Here is a 22584-nt window from a genome sequence, read left to right as displayed (position 1 = left end):
TATGGATGCGGGGTTCAGAAACCACACTTTCTAGTATAACTGACTTTTAAGTCGTTACATCAACAATGAGGTTCAAAATTGGACAACAAGGTGCGGCAACAATGGTGGCAAAATCAGCAACCAAATGGTCAAGGAGACGGCGACAATAATAAAGAGTAGAATATTGGACGGCACAAAGGAGGAAGAAAAAATAGAAAAGAGAAAGAAGCTAGAGAGGGGGATGGCAGTAGGGGAAAAGAAAAGAAAACTCAACATAAATTAGTTTAATCTTTTTAAAAAAAAACTGATAACCTTTAGATAATTTAGATAAATTTTTTAAATATTCAAGTTAATCAGATTTTTCAATGTTTGAGTCAGACTGAAATCTGACAACTTGCTAGAGGTGGACGACACATGCTTAAAAGAAAAATAATTTTCAATTGAGGGGAATTGAAGTCAAGTGTCAATGGCAACTTCACTAACTCTTAACCATTAGCTAATTTGTAACAGCCCAATTTTAGCTAAATCGGAACAGTGGTTTCGGAACCAAAAATTTAAAATTAAAAAATTATTTTAATATTATTTTAGGAGTTTATAGCATGTGAATATGTATGTGTGAAAATTTTGTGAAATAATTTTAGCGTTTGAGTGCTTAATTTGACGAAAGGACTAAATCGCGTAAAATGCAAAAGTAGCATGCTATAAGTTAAGAGTGTCTATTTGCTATGGTTTATTAAACCAAAGGTCCTTATAATGTTATTAGACCATTAATAGTTGGAATGGACATAAATGGGCATATATTAGGTGATTTCATAATGGTTTCATGAAGGTTAAATGTGTAATTTAATTAATTAAAGTAATTAAAATAAAAAATTTAAAATATCATCTTCATTCATCCTTGTTAACCGAAATTGAGAAAATAAAACAAGGTTTTGAAGCTTTCATGCATTCGTCACCTTGGTAGCTAGATTAAGGTATGTTCTTTGTTCGGTTTTTTGATGATTTTTACATTTTTTAGATTGTTGCTTTGTAATCTAGCTAGCTTGTGCCCTAATTTATGAATTTGTTGATGAATTTGTGAGTTGAAATTGATGATAGCTTGATGTTTTTGAATGTTGATGATGGAAAATGAATAATTATTGATAGATTAATATGTTTTGTTAAGTGATTTTTTGAGAAAATACAAATTAAGAATTAAATTGTAAAAAGATGAAAATGTGGGGTTAAAATTGTGAATAAATGAGAAAATATGGATGCTAAGGGTACTATAGTAATTCGGCACACATGGGTTTGAATTGAATTGGTGTAATTTTCTGTTTATTGAAATAAGGACTAAATTGTAAGAAATGTGACACTTTAGGGGCTAAAGTGTTAAAATACCCAAATATGTGTTTGTGGACTAAATTGAATGGTTTGGTGAATAAATGAGTTAATTTTGAATGTGTATAGATCAAGAAAGAAAGAAATCAGATTTAGATCAGGGGAAATCGAAGGTTATTGAATAGTCGACCTGATACGTCAATCCTTAATACGAGGTAAGTTCATATGCAAATAGATACCTTTAAATTTAATTATATATGTTTATTTTTCATTGAATTGTTATGGATGTTGAACGAGAAAATATGAGCAAGAATCGACGAAGTTACGATATCTGAAAGTCTCGTACGAACCTTAGGAATAGTATAGGATACAAATGTCATGACATTAGGTTACTGAGATGTGATTACATGTAAGACCATGTCTAGGACATTGGCATTGTATTGTGATTATGTGTAAGACCATGTCTGGGACATTGGCATCGTTATATGATTTCGTGTAAGACTCTGTTTGGGACAGTGGCATCGATATGTGATAACATGTAAGACTATATCTGAGATATGACATTGTATGAGCTTTATGTGATTTCTGAGTATCCTTAACGATTCTGAATGGTTCAACGGGCTAAGTCAAGACAAGAAAGAATATGAGATTGAATTAACAGGTACGTACGATATTCATACGGGTATTGAAAAGGGAAGTATTTGATGAAATTACATGTAAATTTGAATAAGTATTCATTGTGAAAGGTTTGTGTATCTATTTGTGCTTACTCATATTTTTCCTATTGATGGAAATAATGTTGATTCATATGGAAATTTATTAGTCTATGGTTTACTAAGCTTTTAAAGCTTACTTTGTGTGTTCTTTCCCTGTTTTATAGATAATTGAAGCTAGCTCGGACTCAGGAATCATCAGGAACATCATCACACTATCGACTACTTGTTGGTATTTTTGGATGCTTTGTAAATATGGTATATGACACGTATAGGCTAGTGAGTTGATGATAAGTTTTGAGTATGATATAGCCATGAGATTTGGCTTGTTTGTGATGTAAATGTTGGTGTGTTTTTGGCCATTTAAGTTGGCTTAAATCATAAGTTTGATAAGAGATATATGATGTATATATATATATTGCCTTGTGTTTCGACATGTTTGGTATGATTCTTGTGATGGTTATATGGTCCTTCAATTAGCAAAATTATCAATGATGTATAATGGTTGAGAAATGGCATGTTGTGCCTTAGTTTTAAGATGATGAATTGGTATATTTTGTGGTATGAAATAGTTAATAAGATGGTGAGAAAATGCATATGGAAGTTAAGGTTATGGCATATTGATTTGGCATGATTTTGGTTGAGGATTTTAGTAGTGAAATGGATGGAATTTTAATGGCATGAAATGTACATGAAATGGTCATTTTTGGTTGCCTATTGTACGTGAAAATAATGTCAAATGAATGCTTTTAGGTACATGAAAGATAGATGGGAAAATGGCTTAAATCAAACCTATTTTTATGCCACACGGATGAGCATACGGGCGTGTGACTCGACTGTCTGACTCCTAAATTCTAGTTAAAACAAGTCAGTTAGTTACACAACTTAGACACATGGGCGTGTCTATTGGCCATGTGTGGCACACAGGCTGGCACATGGGCGTGTGGCCGGCCTTGTGACCCAAGTCAGTATACCCTCCAGTTTTCCCACGGCCATGGCACACGGGCGTGTTTCTGGCCATGTGGTGCAAGTCAGTATGTATCATATTTTCACACGGCCTGTGACATGGGCGTGTCTGCCTCACACGGCCTGTTCACACGGGTGTGTGATCATTATATGCATGAAAATTTTATAAGTTTCCCGAAGTTTTTAAATGTTATCGATTAAGTCCCGAACCTCTTTTAAGCATGTTGTAAGGTCTCGTAAGGCTTTATAAGGGACAATGTGAATGTGTTGAATGTATTTAATTAATGAATGCATAAATGTATGTATTATGTATGTGAATGATGTGTATTGTTCAGTAGTGCCTTGTAACCCTATTCCGGTACGGATACAGATTAGGTGTGTTAGTTACCCATTCTTACTAAAATTTAACAATTTTTATCAATTAGAAATTCGGGATGTGACAAAATGTGTTCAATATATGTTAATTTTAGTTCTTTTATTTAAAAGTTATATAAAAGTATGAAAAGAAAAAATTCATCAAAATAATAATAGTAATAATTTAATAGAAAAGATAAATTAGTCTTTTCTCAATTGAGTTCTTACTCAATTAACTCGTGACATCAACTTAGTCATGGATATAAATAATAATATAGATAATAATATAAATTTTATTGATTTATTAATTTACCTTTTCTAAAATAAAAATATTGAGATAAATATAAAATATTAATTATTTAATATATTTAATATACATATTTCACATATAAATATGTTAACAATAGTAATACTAGTGGGTAAATTAGTATTATTACCCTATCTCTATTCGAAATATTAATGTTAACATATTTCTAATAGAAAAAGTTAATTATTTGTAGATAATAATAAAAGATATGTTAATATTTCAAAGTATTTATTATTAATTATTTATATAATATTCTTCTCTCTATTTATTATTGAAATATTAATATAAAATTTTTATAGAATATTAGGAACAGTATTAAAAATAAATTTATAAGTCATTTTTTAAGAAAACACTTTTAATGGGCATTTGGTTCAAGAAATGTAAGATTACCTATTGTAATAGAATTACTAGAATATAAAATTACTTGGCGAATCTAGGGGGCTGGCAGGGGTCTCGACTCCTTAGCCCTTTAAATTTTTAAAATTTAAGTTAATAAAAGTAAAATTATACTTTAACCTCTTAAAAATAATAAAATTTTGATTTAATCTTTAAAAATTATATTTTTACTATAAAAATTATAATTTAATTTTGATCATTGTTAAAAAATTTTGTGGCTTTGCCCTTAATTTATTGGATTGCTTTGTTTGTTTAATTTAGTTGAAATATAATGTTTTAGTTTTGATTCACATAATATACCTAAAAGTAATATTATTTTAAGCAGGTTTGGTTGACGTAGAGGTGTGCATGGGCGGGCGGGCTCATAAAAAATTTGGCCCGTTTTCAAGGCCGGGCCCGCCCGCCCGATCATATTAATTTTTTTTATTAAATAAAAAACTTTAAAATATAATAAATCAAATACATTTAAAACATAAAAATAAATATTAAAACAAAAATAAATAAATAATAGGACTAAAATAATTATTAAAATAATACATAAATTAAAAATATAATAAAAAGTAATTATATTAAAATTGAAAAATTGAAACAAATTAAAACTAAATTAAGAATTAAATTATATTAATAACAAAAGTTTTACAATATCAAAATAACATTAAAACAACAAAAAAGTAAAGTAAAAATACTAAAGTTATTTAAAATTAAAAATTAAAAATTTTAAAATAATTTAATATTAAAATCGGGCGGGTCGGGCCGAGCCCGAGCTAAAAAATCTTACCCGAGGCCCGGCCCGTTTTTTAAACGGGCCTCGTTTTTTGTTCAAGCCAGTTTTTCGAGCCTATATTTTTATCCAAACCCTCTTATTTTTCGGGCAGGTCTTCGGGCCAGGCCGGGCTGCCCGGCCATGCACACCTCTATAACCTTAGTATGTATATTTGACATATTTTTATCACTAATTCTAGTAAAATAGGAACATGATTACAGTGAATGACGTGGATTTTGGCGGGTGCAATATATGCCGCATGGATACTAGAATTTGGAGTAAATTTGAGCAATGATGACATTTGACGGAGGCATGAGGGTGATGTGGGCCAAGAAATTGGGAAGCACATGCACATGAGGACTTGTGGATCAAGTCGATAATTTTGAGATAAATAGTTATTTTGTATTTTTTTCATGAATGATAAATATTTTATTCTATTCTATTAAATATTTTTTTTTACGTTTTTTATTTTTTAATATCTTATCCTTTATTTTATCATTTATTAACTTTAATGTTATAGAGAGGAAGTTAGGGTGAAACTCCTTCCTATAAAGGTGACGATTGAACAATTTCTTTTCCTTATTTAATAATATTTCAACATTTTTCATAGTTAAATTCCATATTTATAGCCAAAGGTAGATAGAAACTCAGATACATTAGAGTTGTGAGATTCCTGACGATAAACAATTAATTAGGAAAACTATATCTATAATTATCTTTATATGCTAATAATTACTATCAAGTTATTAGACTAGGCAATTTAAATAAGTAATGCGGTAATTTATTAATTAAACTCAGGTTTTTTTAATTTGTAAAGTTGATAGTGAATTAAATTCTAAGAATGTGTTTTAAGGTTATTTAACTGGTAATGATTACTTATTAAATTGTTCATGCAATGTAAGAAAAGGTTTGTGATATAAATCCATTTTTTGATCACAATAACTAGTTTATCCATGAATCAGAAGATACCATAAATCCACATCCAAAACTTAACCTCCTGCCTAAGGTTGAAGTTTTCAATGTTTTAGTTTATTTTTTTATTATTTCAAATTGTGGCTTATTTTACATTTTATTTATGTTTTATTTTTTTAAATTTCAGAATAATTAAACCCTTTCTTAGTTGTGCCCATGATTAAGCCCGGGTCACAACAATTTGTTTTTTTATCTGCTCTATTTGGGATTCAACCCTACCTTTTTTATTTATCTACAAGTGTATTCAATTGTAAGACATATGAAATTAAATTTGGAGTATTCAAAGCCCAACAAATTTTTGAGGATTAGTACTGCTTACTCTTTTAACTTCTTTTGACAATAAGTATGAATTCACATGCATACTCGAGTTTAATCTACAAATAAGGAGTATTAAGATAATATCAACTAAACACCCCTTTAATTTAACCACTCATCCCTTTTAAAATTTATTTTAATATTATAGTTTAAGGAGCTCATGGTCAGGCCATGTCGAGTTTGGGAATAAGTTTAACTACGATATTTATACACTTTATGCTTACTCAACTTTGGTCTAATCTGGAATATGAATTTAAAATTTTGTTCAAACTCGCCAACATTTATAAATAGCTAAACCAAATCCATTTTAAATCACGATATTATTTTTTAAAAATTATTTAAATTTAAATTTTATATTTTTCCTTTATTACAATTTTATATATACGCCGTCAATAATTTTTAATGCTTACATTATAATATTGTACATTACTATAGATATGATTTTCATGTTTTATAAATTACTTAATATATACAAAAATATAATATAATATATTATAAATATAGAAAATGGGTCAAGCTCGAGTATTGAATATTGAGCCGAGTTAAACCCATATTTTTAAAAAATTTAATCATTTTGCTCAAGTTAATATTTTTGTTCAAACCTTCTCAAATCTTGGGCACCTTAGAACCTGAACAAATAACCCGATACTTGAAGAAGCATAGTTATAGTTTAAACTATTTAATTTAAAAATAATTATAAAATTATTAAAAGAGATATATACATTTATAATATTTATTTTAAACATTATAGTTTTTAACTTTTTACCAATCAATTGTGATATCAATTTAATTAATTTTTTATAAATACTAGAGATTTTATAATATGCGTATGCATGTGAAAACCATATATTTAGAACAGAGATGTGTGTTTAAAAATAACATACAATAAATAATGAAATGTACGGTTTAAAACTAATAACATACAATTAATAGTAATAGCACATGAAATATATACGATATTAAAATAAAAGCTGGATTCAATTGTGAGTAAAAAAATTAAACATATAAATACATCATATTAAAAACACAAAATGAATACAATTGTTTATCATGGTATCGTCATCAATTTTAAGTTAGTGTTGAGTTAATTTGTGACACCAACTAAATCAATAACATTATTAATATATACAATTAATGGATGTAATAAAATGTGCATAACAAAATTAAAATATATAAAAAATCAAATAAAGTTTTGATTGAGTGGTGAATTTAAAGTTTTATTGATGTAATTGGTGTGAGCTCAAATTCTATCATATTAATATTTTTATATATTTTAAATTTAAAAATTAAAATATCCTTAAATAATATAACTTATTTTTAAATATGAAAGGATATTTTAATAATTTTTCTAACTAAATTGGTGCTCGATTAACCCTTGACACCTACTCACTTAAAAATTTAAATAATAGTACAGATAAATAATATAATATGGATATACTTGACACAGATTATTAACAAATTATAATATTTATACAATAGAAGATTTTTTCTACTAAATTAAGATAAACCCAAATTTATATAGCAAATGATATGGATTGAATTCGTTTTTGCATGCCCCAGATTGACAAAATAAAATTTTCTATTTTGTTCCCTAAGCCCCACAACCTCAATCAACTCAAATATTAAATCCCACTCAATCCTATTTAAATGTATTTCACACCATTTCTATATTAATTTATTTTAAAATTAATTATAATTATTAAAAATTTAAAAATTAATTTACTCAAAAATCGATTCAAATTTTTTATTGGAATCAAAATATTTAGGAAACAAAGTAAAAAGAAAAGTTTTCCCATGCCTAATCACCATAGTTCAATTTTCTATACCACAAACTGTTTAGATTTGGGCATGGTAAAATGAAATTTTTTTACTGGTAAATAAAAGTTTGAGTTTATATTATTTTAGTAAAAAGATATTATTTAATAAAAAAGCAAAAAGAAAATGGATTAGCAAGTGTATTTGTCTTTTTCCGCATACTGCCGTATAAAGTCAAATATCCAACCGGACCACTCAACTAAGTCACTTTTTCTTTGTTTTCGTCTTTCACTGAAAAACCAACAAACTCGCTTCCTGCTTTTGTCTATAAAAGCAAAGCCATCCTTCATTTCTAAATTGGGTATTCTCTGGAAGCCTTTTGAAGTGAAAGGTTAGAAGTTCAGAATCCAAAACTGTAAACACAGAGATTTAGTATTTGCTGTATGTCAGTAGAATACTATAGTGATAAGTACTACGGTGGATACGGTGAGGTTGCTAACCCCTCGCAATGGCCTCAACTCAGGAAAAGGCGACGCATTGTTGCATTCCCAAAACCAACGACGACATCAAAAACAACAAGGCCCCTCGTCCTCCTCCTCCTTCTTCATCTACTAAGGTGTTGCAGAACTGGAGTGTTGCTCTTGTTTCTGGGTCTAATCCGTCTGAGGATACCATTTCCAAGAGAGCTTCCATGGCAACCCTGATCCGCCCTGTTGAACCCATCTCGGATCCTCCTGCTACCAATACCACTACCAGCAAAGGTTTAAGTTACTTAACCTCACTTTTTCTTCATCATTTGTTGGATAATCCTACTTGGTTCGTTTTCTTATTGAATGCTATATTACTAGATTGTTCCTGTCCTCTTTTTATTTTTATTTCCTGGTTGTTTTGAGTTTGCAAAATATTGGGAAGCTATGTTTTTCAGTCGAATAGAAGAATGAAAAAGGCTTCTTCTTTTTGGGTCCCAAAAAGAATGTTGCGGTCCGAAAGATGCTTTTTCTCCCTTCTTCCATTTCACAACAATTTCTTTGCTATTAATCAAGATGTTTATTTATGCCTGCTGATTTTGAGTTTGCAAAATATTGGGAAGCTATGTTTTTCAGTCGAGTAAAAGAATGAAAAAGGCATCTTCTTTTTGGGTCCCAAAAAGAATGTTGCGGTCCGAAAGATGTTTTTTCTCCCTTCTTCCATTTCACAACAATTTCTTTGCTATTAATCAAGATGTTTAGTTATGCCTGCTGATGTCAGATCGTTATGCTATGCAAATGAAGACTTCTTTTGACTTGGGTTCATTTATTTATTTATTTTTATATGATATCAGTTTCAAAATGTTTGCCTGTCAATTCTTTTGGCTGTCATTAGTCTGAATATGTGCTTTTTGTACAAATTGGTGATTTTGTTGCATAGGAATTTCAATCATGCCAAGGGCTCAAACCAGCCATCCTTTGGATCCATTATCTGCTGCTGAAATCTCTGTTGCAGTGGCAACTGTAAGGGCAGCTGGAAAAACCCCTGAGGTAAAAAGAAAGTTAATCTATGTTTAACTTGTATTGCTGCTTCTGTTCTGATGTTATCGTTTTAGAGCTATCTTAATCATATGAATGAACTGGTATGTATATTTTCTTAGTTTAACTTGCTTCAATTTTGATGTTGTCATTTCAGTAGCCTTTTTTTTGTTTTCGTATGAATGAAATGATATGGCTATTTTCTTTATTTAGGTGAGAGATAGCATGCGCTTTATTGAGGTGGCCTTGGTGGAACCAGAGAAGCACGTTGTTGCATTGGCAGATGCGTACTTTTTTCCTCCTTTCCAGCCTTCATTGATTCCCAGGACAAAGGGTGGACCTGTGATTCCTAGTAAACTTCCTCCTCGCCAAGCAAGACTTGTTGTTTACAATAAAAGGTCCAATGAGACGAGTATATGGATAGTTGAATTATCAGAAGTTCATGCTGCAACTCGAGGAGGCCACCACAGGGGCAAAGTCATTTCGTCTAAAGTTGTTCCGGATGTGCAACCTCCCATGGTAAATATATGCTTTCTCTTTTAACAATATGGAAATATGGAAGTATTTGTATAGGTATAGTTTGGATTTACTGTCAGTTAAAATTCAGTGTTGAAATGACTTTCATTGATTCAATTGAAATTTATATAGTGGTTCTCTTCAAGATCTGTTTAACCCCTGTATTGGAATACTGAGATTATGAGTTGTTGACAATATCATATTGACAGAAAGCCTGTAGGTGCATTCTACGGTTGCACCGCTGTCCACAAATTGCTATTAGAACACTTCTAATAGGTGACTTTATTGGTTATTTATGTGGGTTGGAATAGATATTGTTTGATTAATATCTGTTAATCTGTGTTGTGTTTGTCTTCTATCATCATCTTTTGCACCCGGCATATATGATAAATTTGTAATTCAGAATGGTTGTCCATCAATATTCTTTTTTTCAACCTATAGGATGCTATGGAATATGCTGAATGTGAGGCTGTTGTTAAAGACTTTCCTCCTTTTCGAGAGGCAATGAAAAAGAGGGGCATTGAGGATATGGATCTTGTGATGGTTGATCCCTGGTAAGTGATCATCTTTAGATTCCTATATTTGGGTGTTCTATAAAATCATTTCTCCAATGCTGGTGTTCACCCTTTCATATTTTGGTGCCTTGCTTTTTTCTATAGGTGTGTGGGGTATCATAGCGATGCTGATGCTCCTACTCGAAGACTTGCTAAACCCCTTATCTTCTGCAGAACTGAGAGTGACTGCCCCATAGAAAATGGTTATGCTCGTCCAGTTGAGGGAATACATGTCCTTGTTGACATGCAAAATATGGTGGTGATTGAATTTGAAGACCGTAAACTTGTTCCTCTTCCACCAGCTGATCCTTTAAGAAATTACACTGCTGGTGAAACACGAGGAGGTGTTGATCGAAGTGATGTGAAACCACTACAAATCATTCAACCAGAAGGTCCCAGTTTTCGTGTCAGTGGGAACTTTGTTGAATGGCAGAAGGTGCTTGGTAGTAAAACTATATTTATAACTTTTTATCAGTTTAAGATGTACTAATATATTTTATTTGCAATTCTGGTTTCAGTGGAATTTCCGAATTGGTTTCACTCCTAGGGAGGGTCTCGTAATATATTCTGTTGCTTATGTTGATGGTAGTCGTGGTCGGAGACCTATAGCCCATAGATTAAGTTTCGTTGAAATGGTAGTTCCTTACGGAGATCCAAATGAGCCACATTATAGGAAGAATGCATTTGATGCAGGAGAAGATGGGCTGGGTAAAAATGCACATTCTCTTAAGAAGGTTTTTCTCTTCTTTTATGTTTTTTCTTTTTCATGTTGAGTTTCGTTTAGATCTTCCATTTCATTAATGTAAGTTGAAATGACCCCTTTTTGCCTCATATGTTTTGTAGGGTTGCGATTGTTTGGGATATATCAAGTACTTTGATGCTCATTTTACAAATTTCACTGGAGGTGTTGAAACAATTGAGAATTGTGTTTGTTTGCATGAAGAGGATCATGGGATCTTATGGAAGCATCAGGACTGGAGAACAGGTTTAGCAGAAGTCCGACGGTCGAGAAGGCTAACAGTATCTTTTATATGCACAGTAGCTAACTATGAGTATGGGTTTTTCTGGCATTTCTATCAGGCAAGTTGGTGTCTCAGAATTTTCTTTGCTTACTTTTTGCATAAATTGGCTATTAAACTTAACTTTGTTTAGACTTCTGGGAAACTTATTCCTCCTTGTAACTAGTTGAAGTTGTTTTCTATTCAAAGTTTAAGCATTTGGGTTGTCTTTGGAATTAGGGATGCTTATGCTTTTATGCTTAATGCTTATGCATTAATGGTGCCATCTTCCTCAGTTTTTAATGTTGAATTTCCCCTTGTTTTGAAAGTCATGTTACTTAAAATTTGAATTATGGATGCCTGTTATAGGATGGTAAAATTGAAGCTGAGGTTAAACTCACTGGAATTCTCAGCTTAGGAGCATTGCAGCCTGGTGAAACACGGAAATATGGCACGACCATTGCTCCTGGATTGTATGCCCCTGTTCATCAACACTTTTTCGTGGCTCGCATGGACATGGCAGTTGATTGTAAACCCGGTGAAGCGTTTAATCAAGTAAGTTGTAGTGTTATTCATTTATAATTCTTTGGCTCCTTTATTACATTGACATTTGCTGTCTATAGTGCATCCTATGATATCTACTATTTTGCCGTAAAATTTTCATGACAATTTTGGCTTGTAGCATTGAATGTCTCGTTATTGCTGTTTTCTCTTCTAGTAAGAATGTGAGGTGTTATTCAACCTAAACTCGTACACAACTAAAACATCTATATATTCTTACAGGTGGTTGAGGTGAATCTTAAAGTTGAAGAACCAGGGAAGAATAATGTCCATAACAATGCATTCTATGCTGAAGAGGAACTACTCAAATCTGAACTACAAGCAATGCGTGATTGTGATCCATTGTCTGCACGCCACTGGATTGTAAGTAATTTGCTTTTGTATATGCATGTTAAAAGAATTTTTGGAATTTTATGTCAATCTCATTGAGATTTTTAATAATTTTTTTGGCAATCTATCTTCTATTTTGGAAATGCCTCATCTTCTGCATTGTTCAAGCAATTTATCCCTCCACAATATTTGCTATTTTCGAATATAGGTTAGAAACACAAGAAATGTCAACAGGACTGGGCAGCTGACAGGCTTCAAACTGGTACCTGGTTCAAATTGTTTGCCACTGGCTGGCTCTGAGGCAAAATTTCTGAGAAGGGCCACTTTCTTGAAACATAATCTTTGGGTCACGCCGTATTCACGTGAAGAAATGCATCCCGGAGGGGAGTTTCCAAATCAAAATCCACGTGTCGGGGAGGGATTAGCTACTTGGGTTAAGCAGAATCGATCTTTGGAAGAAGCTGATATAGTTCTGTGGTTAGTTTCTGACGTGTGTCTCTTAGGAATTATGTCATGTTTGGTTAGTAGTGTAATAACATGAGAAAGAAGCTTATTTAATACGTGTTAAAATAGTTAAGACATAAAAATAAATAATAATTAGTACAAATTTAAACTTTATATGCATGCACAGGCATCTTGATATGTATCATCTATGTTTGCTCTTGGTACATGACTTCCAAGTCTATTATTTTCATTTACAAAACAGGGTAGTTTAGAATGAATCAGTCTTTATGAACTTATGGTATTGGGCTATGTTGACAATTATGTGCAGGTATGTCTTTGGAGTGACACACGTTCCTCGGCTGGAAGACTGGCCTGTCATGCCAGTGGAACGCATTGGTTTCATGCTCATGGTACTGGACATTCTTTGCTTCACTTGACTGATTCTTCTTAACTTAATATATAACATTTGCTTTTCCTTTTCTGATAAGCTAAACCCCGTGCATGAAAATGAACAGCCTCATGCTAGTATTTGTGAGATTGAGTTACATACCTTTGCTTCTTAGCAGCTCATAAACATGGGATCATGCATTTGATCCCAGTTCACTTCAATTTAGAAATTAGAACCCTTAGTGTGTGTAGGTGGTTAGGGACGTATTGCTAGGATGCATGCGATGCGGGCTTGTCTATTGCATCGAAAAAAGAATTTCACTGCTTGGTTTACCCTTTGCTATTTGTAATGCAGCCACATGGTTTCTTTAATTGCTCACCAGCCGTTGATGTTCCTCCTAGCGCAACTGATCTGGAGCTGAAGGACGCTGACATTGCAACAAAGCCTATCCAAAACGGGATAATTGCTAAGCTTTGAATTGATCTTCAACTCGGATTTTAGCAAACATTATGCTTTGCAGTTTTCAGTTTGCAGTTTGCAGTGTGCAATATATACATCAAATATTAAATAGTTGAGCCATTGGCCTCAGAGCTCAAACTATTACTTACTAAATTAAATATTTGCATTTGCTTGGGACAAGCCTTTAAATCAGTTGCATCTCTTTTACTGTTACAGAATCACAATGTATTTTGAGGTTCTGAATTACAGAGTTCTTGCCTTATTATGTTGGTCTTCATGAAGATCATCACTCTATTTCTTTCTGAAGTAATATTTATGTGCATATGAACTATATATCCATATCTATATTTATGTACTTTGGTTATAAGCATATGGCTTTTGTGAGTGAATGCAAATGTCATACAAAATAATTTAAAAATAAGGAATCCGGATAATAGACGTCCATTGTGACAATGGGTTTGTGAAACTGTTATGCTCCTTGGCGTAAGATCTAGTCACAGGTCTAGACGAGAAAATATTATTGCTTCGACCTATGGTTACTCAAAGGCAGATTCGTCTTTGACTGAACCCCCTTCCCAAACTAACATTTGTGATAAAAAATAAACTCTCCTTTTATTTCATATTGGTAGCCTTTTTATAGGCTGTTAATTACAAAAATCCTAATCTAATTTCTAATTTAAAGTCCTAATAGAATTCTTAATTTAAAGTTTATAAGGAAATAGAAAACCTAGTAAAACTAAAACTCCTAAAGAAATTAAATAAATGTAAAACTCTTATTCTTATTCCTCCGTTGATATTGTTTTCCAATGAAAACATCTATATCATTACTCCCCTCTCGGAGTTAAGCTTGTCCTCAAGCTCAAATTCAGGATAAGCTGCTCGAAAATTATTAATTGGTTCCCAAGTGGCATCTTCTTGAGGACATCCTGCCCATTGCACTAATAGTTCCCGCCGACCTCGATTAAGCCTGGTATTAATAATAGCTTGTGAAGTAGGCAAGGCCTTGCCATTTTATACTAAGGGCAAGTCTCCTACCTCATCTGGTTGAGGTTCCTTGTATTCTTTGAGGAAAGAAACATGGAATACATCATGTATTCTGCTGCCTGTAGGTAATTCAAGCTGATAGGCCACTGATCCTATTTTGTTCAAGACTTTAAAAGGACCAAAATATTTTGGCAATAACTTGTGATGCTTCTGTTTAGTTATCGTCAATTGTCGATACTGTTGAAGCCGTAACTAAACCCAATCCCCGACTTTAAAATTCAACTCTCTGTGCCCCAAATCATAAGTGGCTTTCATTCATTGCTGAGCTTGCAAGAGTCTATCCCGAGCATTGTGTAAAAGTGCATCCCTATCTCGTAGAACCTTATCCACGGCTTCAATCCTTGTAGAACCAAATTGAATAGGAGAGAAGTCGAGGTGGATCCTAGTATACTAATTGGAAGGAGTGGCCTTTAGGCGGTGTGATATGAGGTGTTGTAGCAATACTCACCCATGGAACCCAATCGACCTACGGTCGTGGGCGATCACTAGAGAGGCATCGAGGTACATTTCTATTGTTGGTTAACTACCTCATCGACCATCAGTTGGGCATGGTATCTTTGAGGAAAAGCGAGCTTAAAACCACTTTGACGAAATAATTCTTTCCAAAAGCAGTGAGGAAATGTAACACCCTATCCCGTAATCGTTTAGGAATAAGTAAGGGCATTACGGACTTGTAACTCATGATGAGCGGTAAAACTTTTTTTAGATCATTCATTTGGATAAACACTAAACAAAGTGGGGATAAAATGTAAACTTCTATAAGTAAACATTCAAAAGATGCCATTTTCATATGGCTTATATACAATAGTCAAAATATCATTCTACCATATTGTCTATCCTATACATGCCATAAGCTAAGTCTAATTACATAGTTGCCGTAATGGTAGATAGTGTGACGAAGTCTTGATGATCCCGAACCGGTAGTCGAATCCACAACTTATAAACCAAAACATGATCGAGCAGAGTAAGCTTTTGTAAGCTTAGTAAGTTTTAAGCAAAACAAAGTGTTCTCATTCACTATTATTGGTCATTCATTTCAACTGCTCGATGAAGTTAATCTAGAGCTTCATCTCGAACTATAATATCAATAAACGCATCACTTGGCTGTCACATATATACTTTTGAATAATAATGACCTAGATGGTCAAATATTTTCAAAGCACATTCTTCATCAATTTTCAACTTTCAATAATCCTTTCCACTTGTTCATAATCACATCCATATTTTTAAGTATTTCAACATGACAAGTACTAAATTACCGTAGGCACATAAAGAACCAAACATATTCCTTATCACATATCGTAAGCTTACAAAACATAATCCTTACCTTGTCTTTGGCACATCTAGTGAACCCAACCCATACTCAAATCATAAGGCTTTTGGGCAGAATATGCACTAATACATAAGAATATTTCATCACATACTTCATTATACAAGCATACCATTACCAATTAGATCATTCTCCTATTTGGAGTTATAATATTAATCACATTTACCTACCTCTTTGATACTGATAATTCACCTCGAAATCACTCCACCGATGAGTAAGTAATACGTACCTGAACATCTTAAATACATAATACTTATTTGATGGTAACTCATTGCAGATGCTCAATATCAAAGTCTTACTTGAATCCTAGCATTTAGCCATCGGGTCTTTAAAGCTCGGATATAGTACGAGCACGAAGCCTACGGATATTAATCAAGATAATATTCTCGCATAAAGCCTGCGGGGTTTTAACCCGGATATAGTACTGACACAAATGCCCTTCGAGACTTATCACATTTATACACTTTCACATCCATCACATTGGCCATTCGGCCTTATCACATATATACACCTTCACATCCATCACATCGGCCATTAGGTCTTGTCTCATATATACACTTTCACATTCATCACATTGGCCATTCGGCCTTATCACATATATACACTTTCACATTCATCATGTTGGCCACTCGGCCTTATCACATATATACACTTTCACATTCATCACATCGGCCATTAGGCCTTGTCACATATACACACTTTCACATTCATCACGTTGGCCACCCGGCCTTATCACATATATACACTTTCACATTCATCACATTGGCCATTCGGCCTTATCACATATATACACTTTCACATTCATCACATTGGCCACTCGGCCTTATTACATATATACACTTTCACATTCATCACATCGGCCATTAGGCCTTATCACATATACACACTTTCACATTCATCACGTTGGCCACACGGCCTTATCACATATATACACTTTCACATTCATCACATTGGCCATTCGGCCTTATCACATATACATATCTTGTACATCAATTTCATCATAACAAAATTGACTAGGTATACTAGTCATTTACGGCTTACAGCTTCACTTTAATACGAATTTGGTACTTTGATTACCAATATTTAATCGATAGCTTATAAGCAACTCAAATAGTTTTATTAAGGTTTACAACATAATCACAAATTCAGCACAAGCTGTTTTTCCTAAGCAACAGTCATTAAATTATTCATAAATGGAGCTACGAAACTCCAAATGAAGTGCCGTTAATTTTCCCTGAAAATAAACTCATACATATTTTATCCAACAAATTTTCAGAATTTTTGGTTTGGCCAATCAATGCCAGATTTTTCTTAAAGTTTCCCCTATTTCACCGTTTGACTATGCTGACCACTCTTCACTACGAATCAAATTTCTCATTGTACAAAATTCAAAATATGTTCTAGTTTATTTCATTTGAAACTAGACTCACTAAGGCATCTATAATATAAATTTTGTCTTTTAAAAATTTTTGTACAATTTATAATGATTTTCTAAAGACAGAACAGAGGATTACAGTGTCATTCTGCACTGTCTCACACAACTTTAAATATCTCATTATCGGAAATTCCTTTGCTTACACGGTTTCTTTTATAAGAAACTGGACTCATTAAGCTTTAATTTCATGTTTCATTCAGCCTCTAATTCAAATCCATAAATTTATGGTGATTTTCTAAAGTCACGTTACTGCTGCTGTCCTAAGCAGACTATTTCAATTTACACTTAAATTCCCAAGCTTAAACACTTAAGAACTTACCATTTGAGCTTAGAACATATCATGGCCACATCATATCTTATTAAATCAACTCATCATGTCCTATTATGATTGAATTTACTCAACGTTTAATCACTTAAAACTTACCTCGGAAGTGGTCGACGACTAGATATCCACGGCTATTCGTTTACTTTCTCTTTATCCAAAATTGCCCCTCTATGCTCTTGAGCTTAATTAACAAAATTTAAACTATTTTAATCACCTTGTTATATCATTAAAAACAACAAGGTAAATCTTCTCAATGAAACTCATACATAAGGCAACACCTCGATACATCTCGCACACATTCGGTATTTCATAAAACCATCCTAAATACATTTACCTAGGTATCACCATGTCGCCTTATATACATATACTAGTTATGTGGTCAATTTTTCGATGACCTATGCATATAACTAATTACACCTTTAATAATATTCACAAAGCCGATTATCCACATGACTACCTTAGCATATTATTAGTTAGCTTCTTATCCAAATTTGCCATAAAGAAAATTAACTCATATCCCCTCAAGTGCATAAGCAATTGCATCCAAAGGACACTTTAAATGCATGTTATGAAAGTAACCGAATGCACATATATTTATACCAAGACATCATATACTTCAAAACCAACTATCAAGGCATAAAGTCGAACCTTCAAAATCAATTATCAATACACGTTCAAACATGCCCTCCTACAAATATACAAGTTCTCCCTTGGTTAAACTAAATCATGCTTTAAGGTTTAATGTTCATCTTTAACACAATTACCACACTTCAAACTAAATTTTCAGCTTCATATATCCCACACCAGATTTTTTTTTTCCATGCTCAATTTCCATGGCCGAATGAAATTATGCCCTAATTCATGAACTTAAACAACATTGGCCAACTTTCCAAGCTCATTTGAGTCATCAAGCACATTTAGTTTGTTCATACTCAACTAGAATCAATTATCCTCCCAAAATCATCAAACATACAAAATATACCCCATTAAGCTCATGATCGATTGCTACATGCTTCATGAACACAAAAATTTTCACATGGGTCTTGTTGCAAGCTTCAAAACCAACCAAAATTCACAACTTTTCAAAGAAAATAACATGAACCTTACCTTATTTGAAGCCTTCTTTTGCCGAATGCCCTAAGCTCAAAGGTTTTTATTTTCTTTCTCAACTCACGGCAAGAAGAAGAAGAAAATGGCCTTGTTATTTTCACCTCAAACATGTTTTATTCATTTATTTCATTAACTTTTATTATTTCTATTTTATGAAACCATTTTCTTTAATATAAACAAATATATTATTAACATTATTTACTAACATACAAAGCACAAAATGTCAAAATGTATCATTCATGCCCATCCTTGCTGTCCACTACCAAGAAAAAGGAATGTTTGACATGCAAGTCCCTCATGCTTCAAACCATGCAGTTTTTAGCCACTTCCAATTAACCTATGACATTTTCAAGATTTCTCACATAAGCCCCTTTTTATTTATTTCACATCCATATGACAAAATTTAAAGCATGAAATTTTCACACATACTTATTCATAAATAATAAGCATAGAATATAACAATCAATTATTTTTGTGACTCGATTTTTGTGGTCCCGAAACCACTTTCTGACTAGGGTCAAATTAGGGGTGTCACAGGAAAACTTTATCACGGTCCGAAACTATGGATTCCGGCAAGCCATGAAGTCAGAACACCTCTGCAAAGAAGACGGTAGCAACAGATATAGCAGTAAATGGATGGGAAAAAGGTAAAAAATAAGCGTATTTCGACAGTCTGTCCACAACCACCATAAGTACCGATTTCCTTTTTACTTTGGGTAGACCTTCCACGAAATCCATAGAGATATCAGCCCAAACATGTTGTGGTATTGGAAGAGGTTGAAGTAAACCTGCGGGCTGTAAATTTTTCCATTTGTGGCGTTGGCATACTAAACAATATTGCACAAATTCTGAGGTTGCAAGCTTCATTTATTTCCCAAAAAAATCTTGGCAAAGACGATGTAATGTTTTCAATTCCCCTTCATGTGCCATAGCATGTATAAAGGAGATAAGGCTAGGAATAATTGGTGAGGTAGGTAAAAGGTACAACCTCCCTTTGAAGAAAATCAACCCATCTTGTGCAACCCAATCGGGCCCCAACTCTCATTGTAGAATTCTTTGCTGGAGTTGTGATAATTCTGGGGAAGCTTCTATTTCTCGTATGATGGCTTTAAGAATTTCAACTTGAGGGAATGAAACACTCATGAGGTGTGGTAAGTCTTCGTCTTTTCTAGATAAAGCATCTGCGGCCCTGTTCAACTTTCCTACTTTATATTCCACTCGGAAATCAAACCCCATTAGCTTGCTGATCCAATGTTGTTGTGGGGATGTCGTAAGTTGTTGGTCTAACAAATACTTAAGACTGAATTGATCAGTACGGATGAGGAAGTGCCTTCCCCAAAGATAGGGTCGCCAATGAGTCACTACCTTTGCCAAATCAATTAATTCACGTTCGTAGGCAGCCAACTTAAGGTGTCGATCTGTAATCTTGCAACTGAAAAAGGAAATGAGGTGTCCCTTTTGTTGCAGTACGGCTCCAAACCCGCTGTCCGAAGCATCACATTCAACCACAAATTCCTCCGCAAAGTTGGGTAATTGCAAAACTGGGGCTGCTGAAAGAGAAATTTTTAATTGGGTGAAAGCAACATCAGCTTCCTTAGTCCAGTTGAAGACATTTTTCTTTAGAAGAGATGAGGTGTGGTAAGTCTTCGTCTTTTCTAGATAAAGCATCTGCGGCCCTGTTCAACTTTCCTACTTTATATTCCACTCGGAAATCAAACCCCATTAGCTTGCTGATCCAATGTTGTTGTGGGGATGTCGTAAGTTGTTGGTCTAACAAATACTTAAGATGAATTGATCGAGACGGATGAGGAAGTGCCTTCCCAAAGATAGGGTCGCCAATGAGTCACTACCTTTGCCAAACCAATTAATTCACGTTCAGAGGCGACCAACTTAAGGTGTCGATCGTAATCTTGCAACCGAAAAAGGAAATGAGGTGTCCTTTTGTTGCGAGACGGCTCAAACCCATTGTCCAAGCATCACATTCAACCACAAATTCCTCCGCAAAGTTGGGTAATTGCAAAGCTGAAATTCTTTGAAGAGAAATTTTAATTGGGTGAAAGCAACATCGACTTCCTTAGTCCGATTGAAGACATTTTTCTTTAGAAGAGATGTTAAGGGTGCAGCCACTTGTCCATAATTCTTGATGAATTTTCTGTAATATCCTGCCAACCCAAGAAAGCCTCGTAGAGCTTGGTAGTTTTAGGAGTTGGCCAATCGGTGACATCTTTAATTTTAGTGTGATCAACCTCGACCCCTTCACAATGGATGACATGACCGAGGTAGGTTACCTAAGACTCTCCAAAGAAACACTTGGATTTCTTTAAGAACAACATATTATCCCGCAAGAGTTCAAAAACTAATCTTACATGATGCATATGTTCAGTCCATGTTTTACTATAAATTAATATGTCATCAAAGAAGACTAAAACAAACTTACGCAAGTAAGGGCGAAAAATGTCATTCATCAAACTCTGAAATGTGGAAGGGGCATTGGTAAGCCCGAATGGCATGACAAGAAACTCAAACTGTCCATGGTGGGTTCGGAAGGCTGTCTTTTCCACATCAGTAGTTGCCATTCTAATTTGAAAATATCCCGATCGTAAATCCAATTTTGTAAAATATTTTGCCCCATGAAGTTCGTCCAACAATTCATCCACGACAAGAATTGGATATTTGTCTTTAACAGTACAAGTATTAAGCTCTCGATAATCTATGCAAAAACACCATGACCCGTCATGCTTCTTTACTAATAGTACTGGAGAAGAGAATAGTGATCTACTGGGTCGAATGATTCCTTGTTGTAACATTTGATCACACTGCTTCTCAATCTCATCCTTTTGAAAATGTGGATATCGATAAGGCCTGATTACAATTGGTCCCGTTCCTGGTTTGAGAGTTATACGATGGTTACATTTGCGGTTAGGAGGTAACCCAAACGGTTCTTGGAATAAATGCGCAAATTCTACCAGTAGTTTATCTAATACTATATTAGTTAAATCCTGTCCCTGTATCAAACTAAGTCGTGGAACTTCCTCTGGGTGCGGCCCTTGCCAGAGTATCTTCTTCTTGTTTATTGCAAATTGCATAATTAATGAGCTGAAATCCCATAAAATTGGACCAAGGGTATACAACCATTTAACCTCCAAAATCATATCAAACCCTTCTAATGGTATTGTATAAAAATCAGCTTGAAAGTTGTCATTGGCCACAACGAATTGTACTGATTTACAAATGCCAATGCTAGGAACCCGTTCTCCGTTTGCCACACATACTTGCAACCCCCAATTTCTTTTATATTTTTTTAGTCCCAATCTTGGCACTAGACCTTCACGTAGAAAGTTATGTGTACTGCCTGAATCAACAAAAACTAACATTATTTTTCCTGACACCTTTGCTGGTAGTTGCATAGTAGATGAATTGCAAGTTCCTCTAATGGCATGTAAGGAAATTTCAAGATCATCTACCTCATCATCTTGCTCATCTTCAATATCTGGTACTTCTATCCAAAATAGCCTTTTACATCTGTGCCCCATGGAGTAAGACTCGTCACAATTATAACACAATCCCTTAGCCCTTCTCTCCGCCATCTCTGCTCGTGTCAATCTTTTGATAAATGGTGCGGAAGAACCTATTTTGCTGTTATTCCCCATTGGTTTCGTTGTTTGTCCTCTTCCCTTTGCAAAGCTCTTAGTTGTTGGAATAATTGAAGTGCTGCCAGCGTTTTGGGAAGCTGACCAGTTTAGAT

General features: G+C 33.7%; 1 protein-coding gene across 2 annotated transcripts; it reads left to right on the top strand.

Moving 5' to 3' along the window:
• The first annotated feature begins 8086 nt into the window (after nt 1-8086).
• On the top strand, nt 8087-13928 carry LOC108479511 (amine oxidase [copper-containing] zeta, peroxisomal). 2 transcript variants are annotated; one of them, XM_053023008.1, is made up of 13 exons: nt 8087-8231; nt 8364-8601; nt 9248-9357; nt 9559-9864; nt 10303-10415; nt 10521-10851; nt 10934-11149; nt 11259-11495; nt 11783-11968; nt 12197-12337; nt 12513-12781; nt 13077-13158; nt 13491-13928. In XM_053023008.1, the coding sequence occupies exons 2-13, from the start codon at nt 8532-8534 to the stop codon at nt 13611-13613; spliced, it is 2184 nt and encodes a 727-aa protein (XP_052878968.1). In that variant the 5' UTR covers nt 8087-8231; nt 8364-8531; the 3' UTR covers nt 13614-13928. The 2 variants fall into 2 exon arrangements, with proteins under 2 accessions (XP_052878968.1, XP_017637653.1); XM_017782164.2 differs by having other exon boundaries at nt 8087-8601.
• The last annotated feature ends 8656 nt before the right edge of the window (nt 13929-22584 follow it).

Source organism: Gossypium arboreum, chromosome 12 (genome assembly GCF_025698485.1).
Source record: "Gossypium arboreum isolate Shixiya-1 chromosome 12, ASM2569848v2, whole genome shotgun sequence".
NCBI lineage: Eukaryota > Viridiplantae > Streptophyta > Magnoliopsida > Malvales > Malvaceae > Gossypium > Gossypium arboreum.
This window is presented reverse-complemented; position numbering and strand designations above follow the sequence as displayed.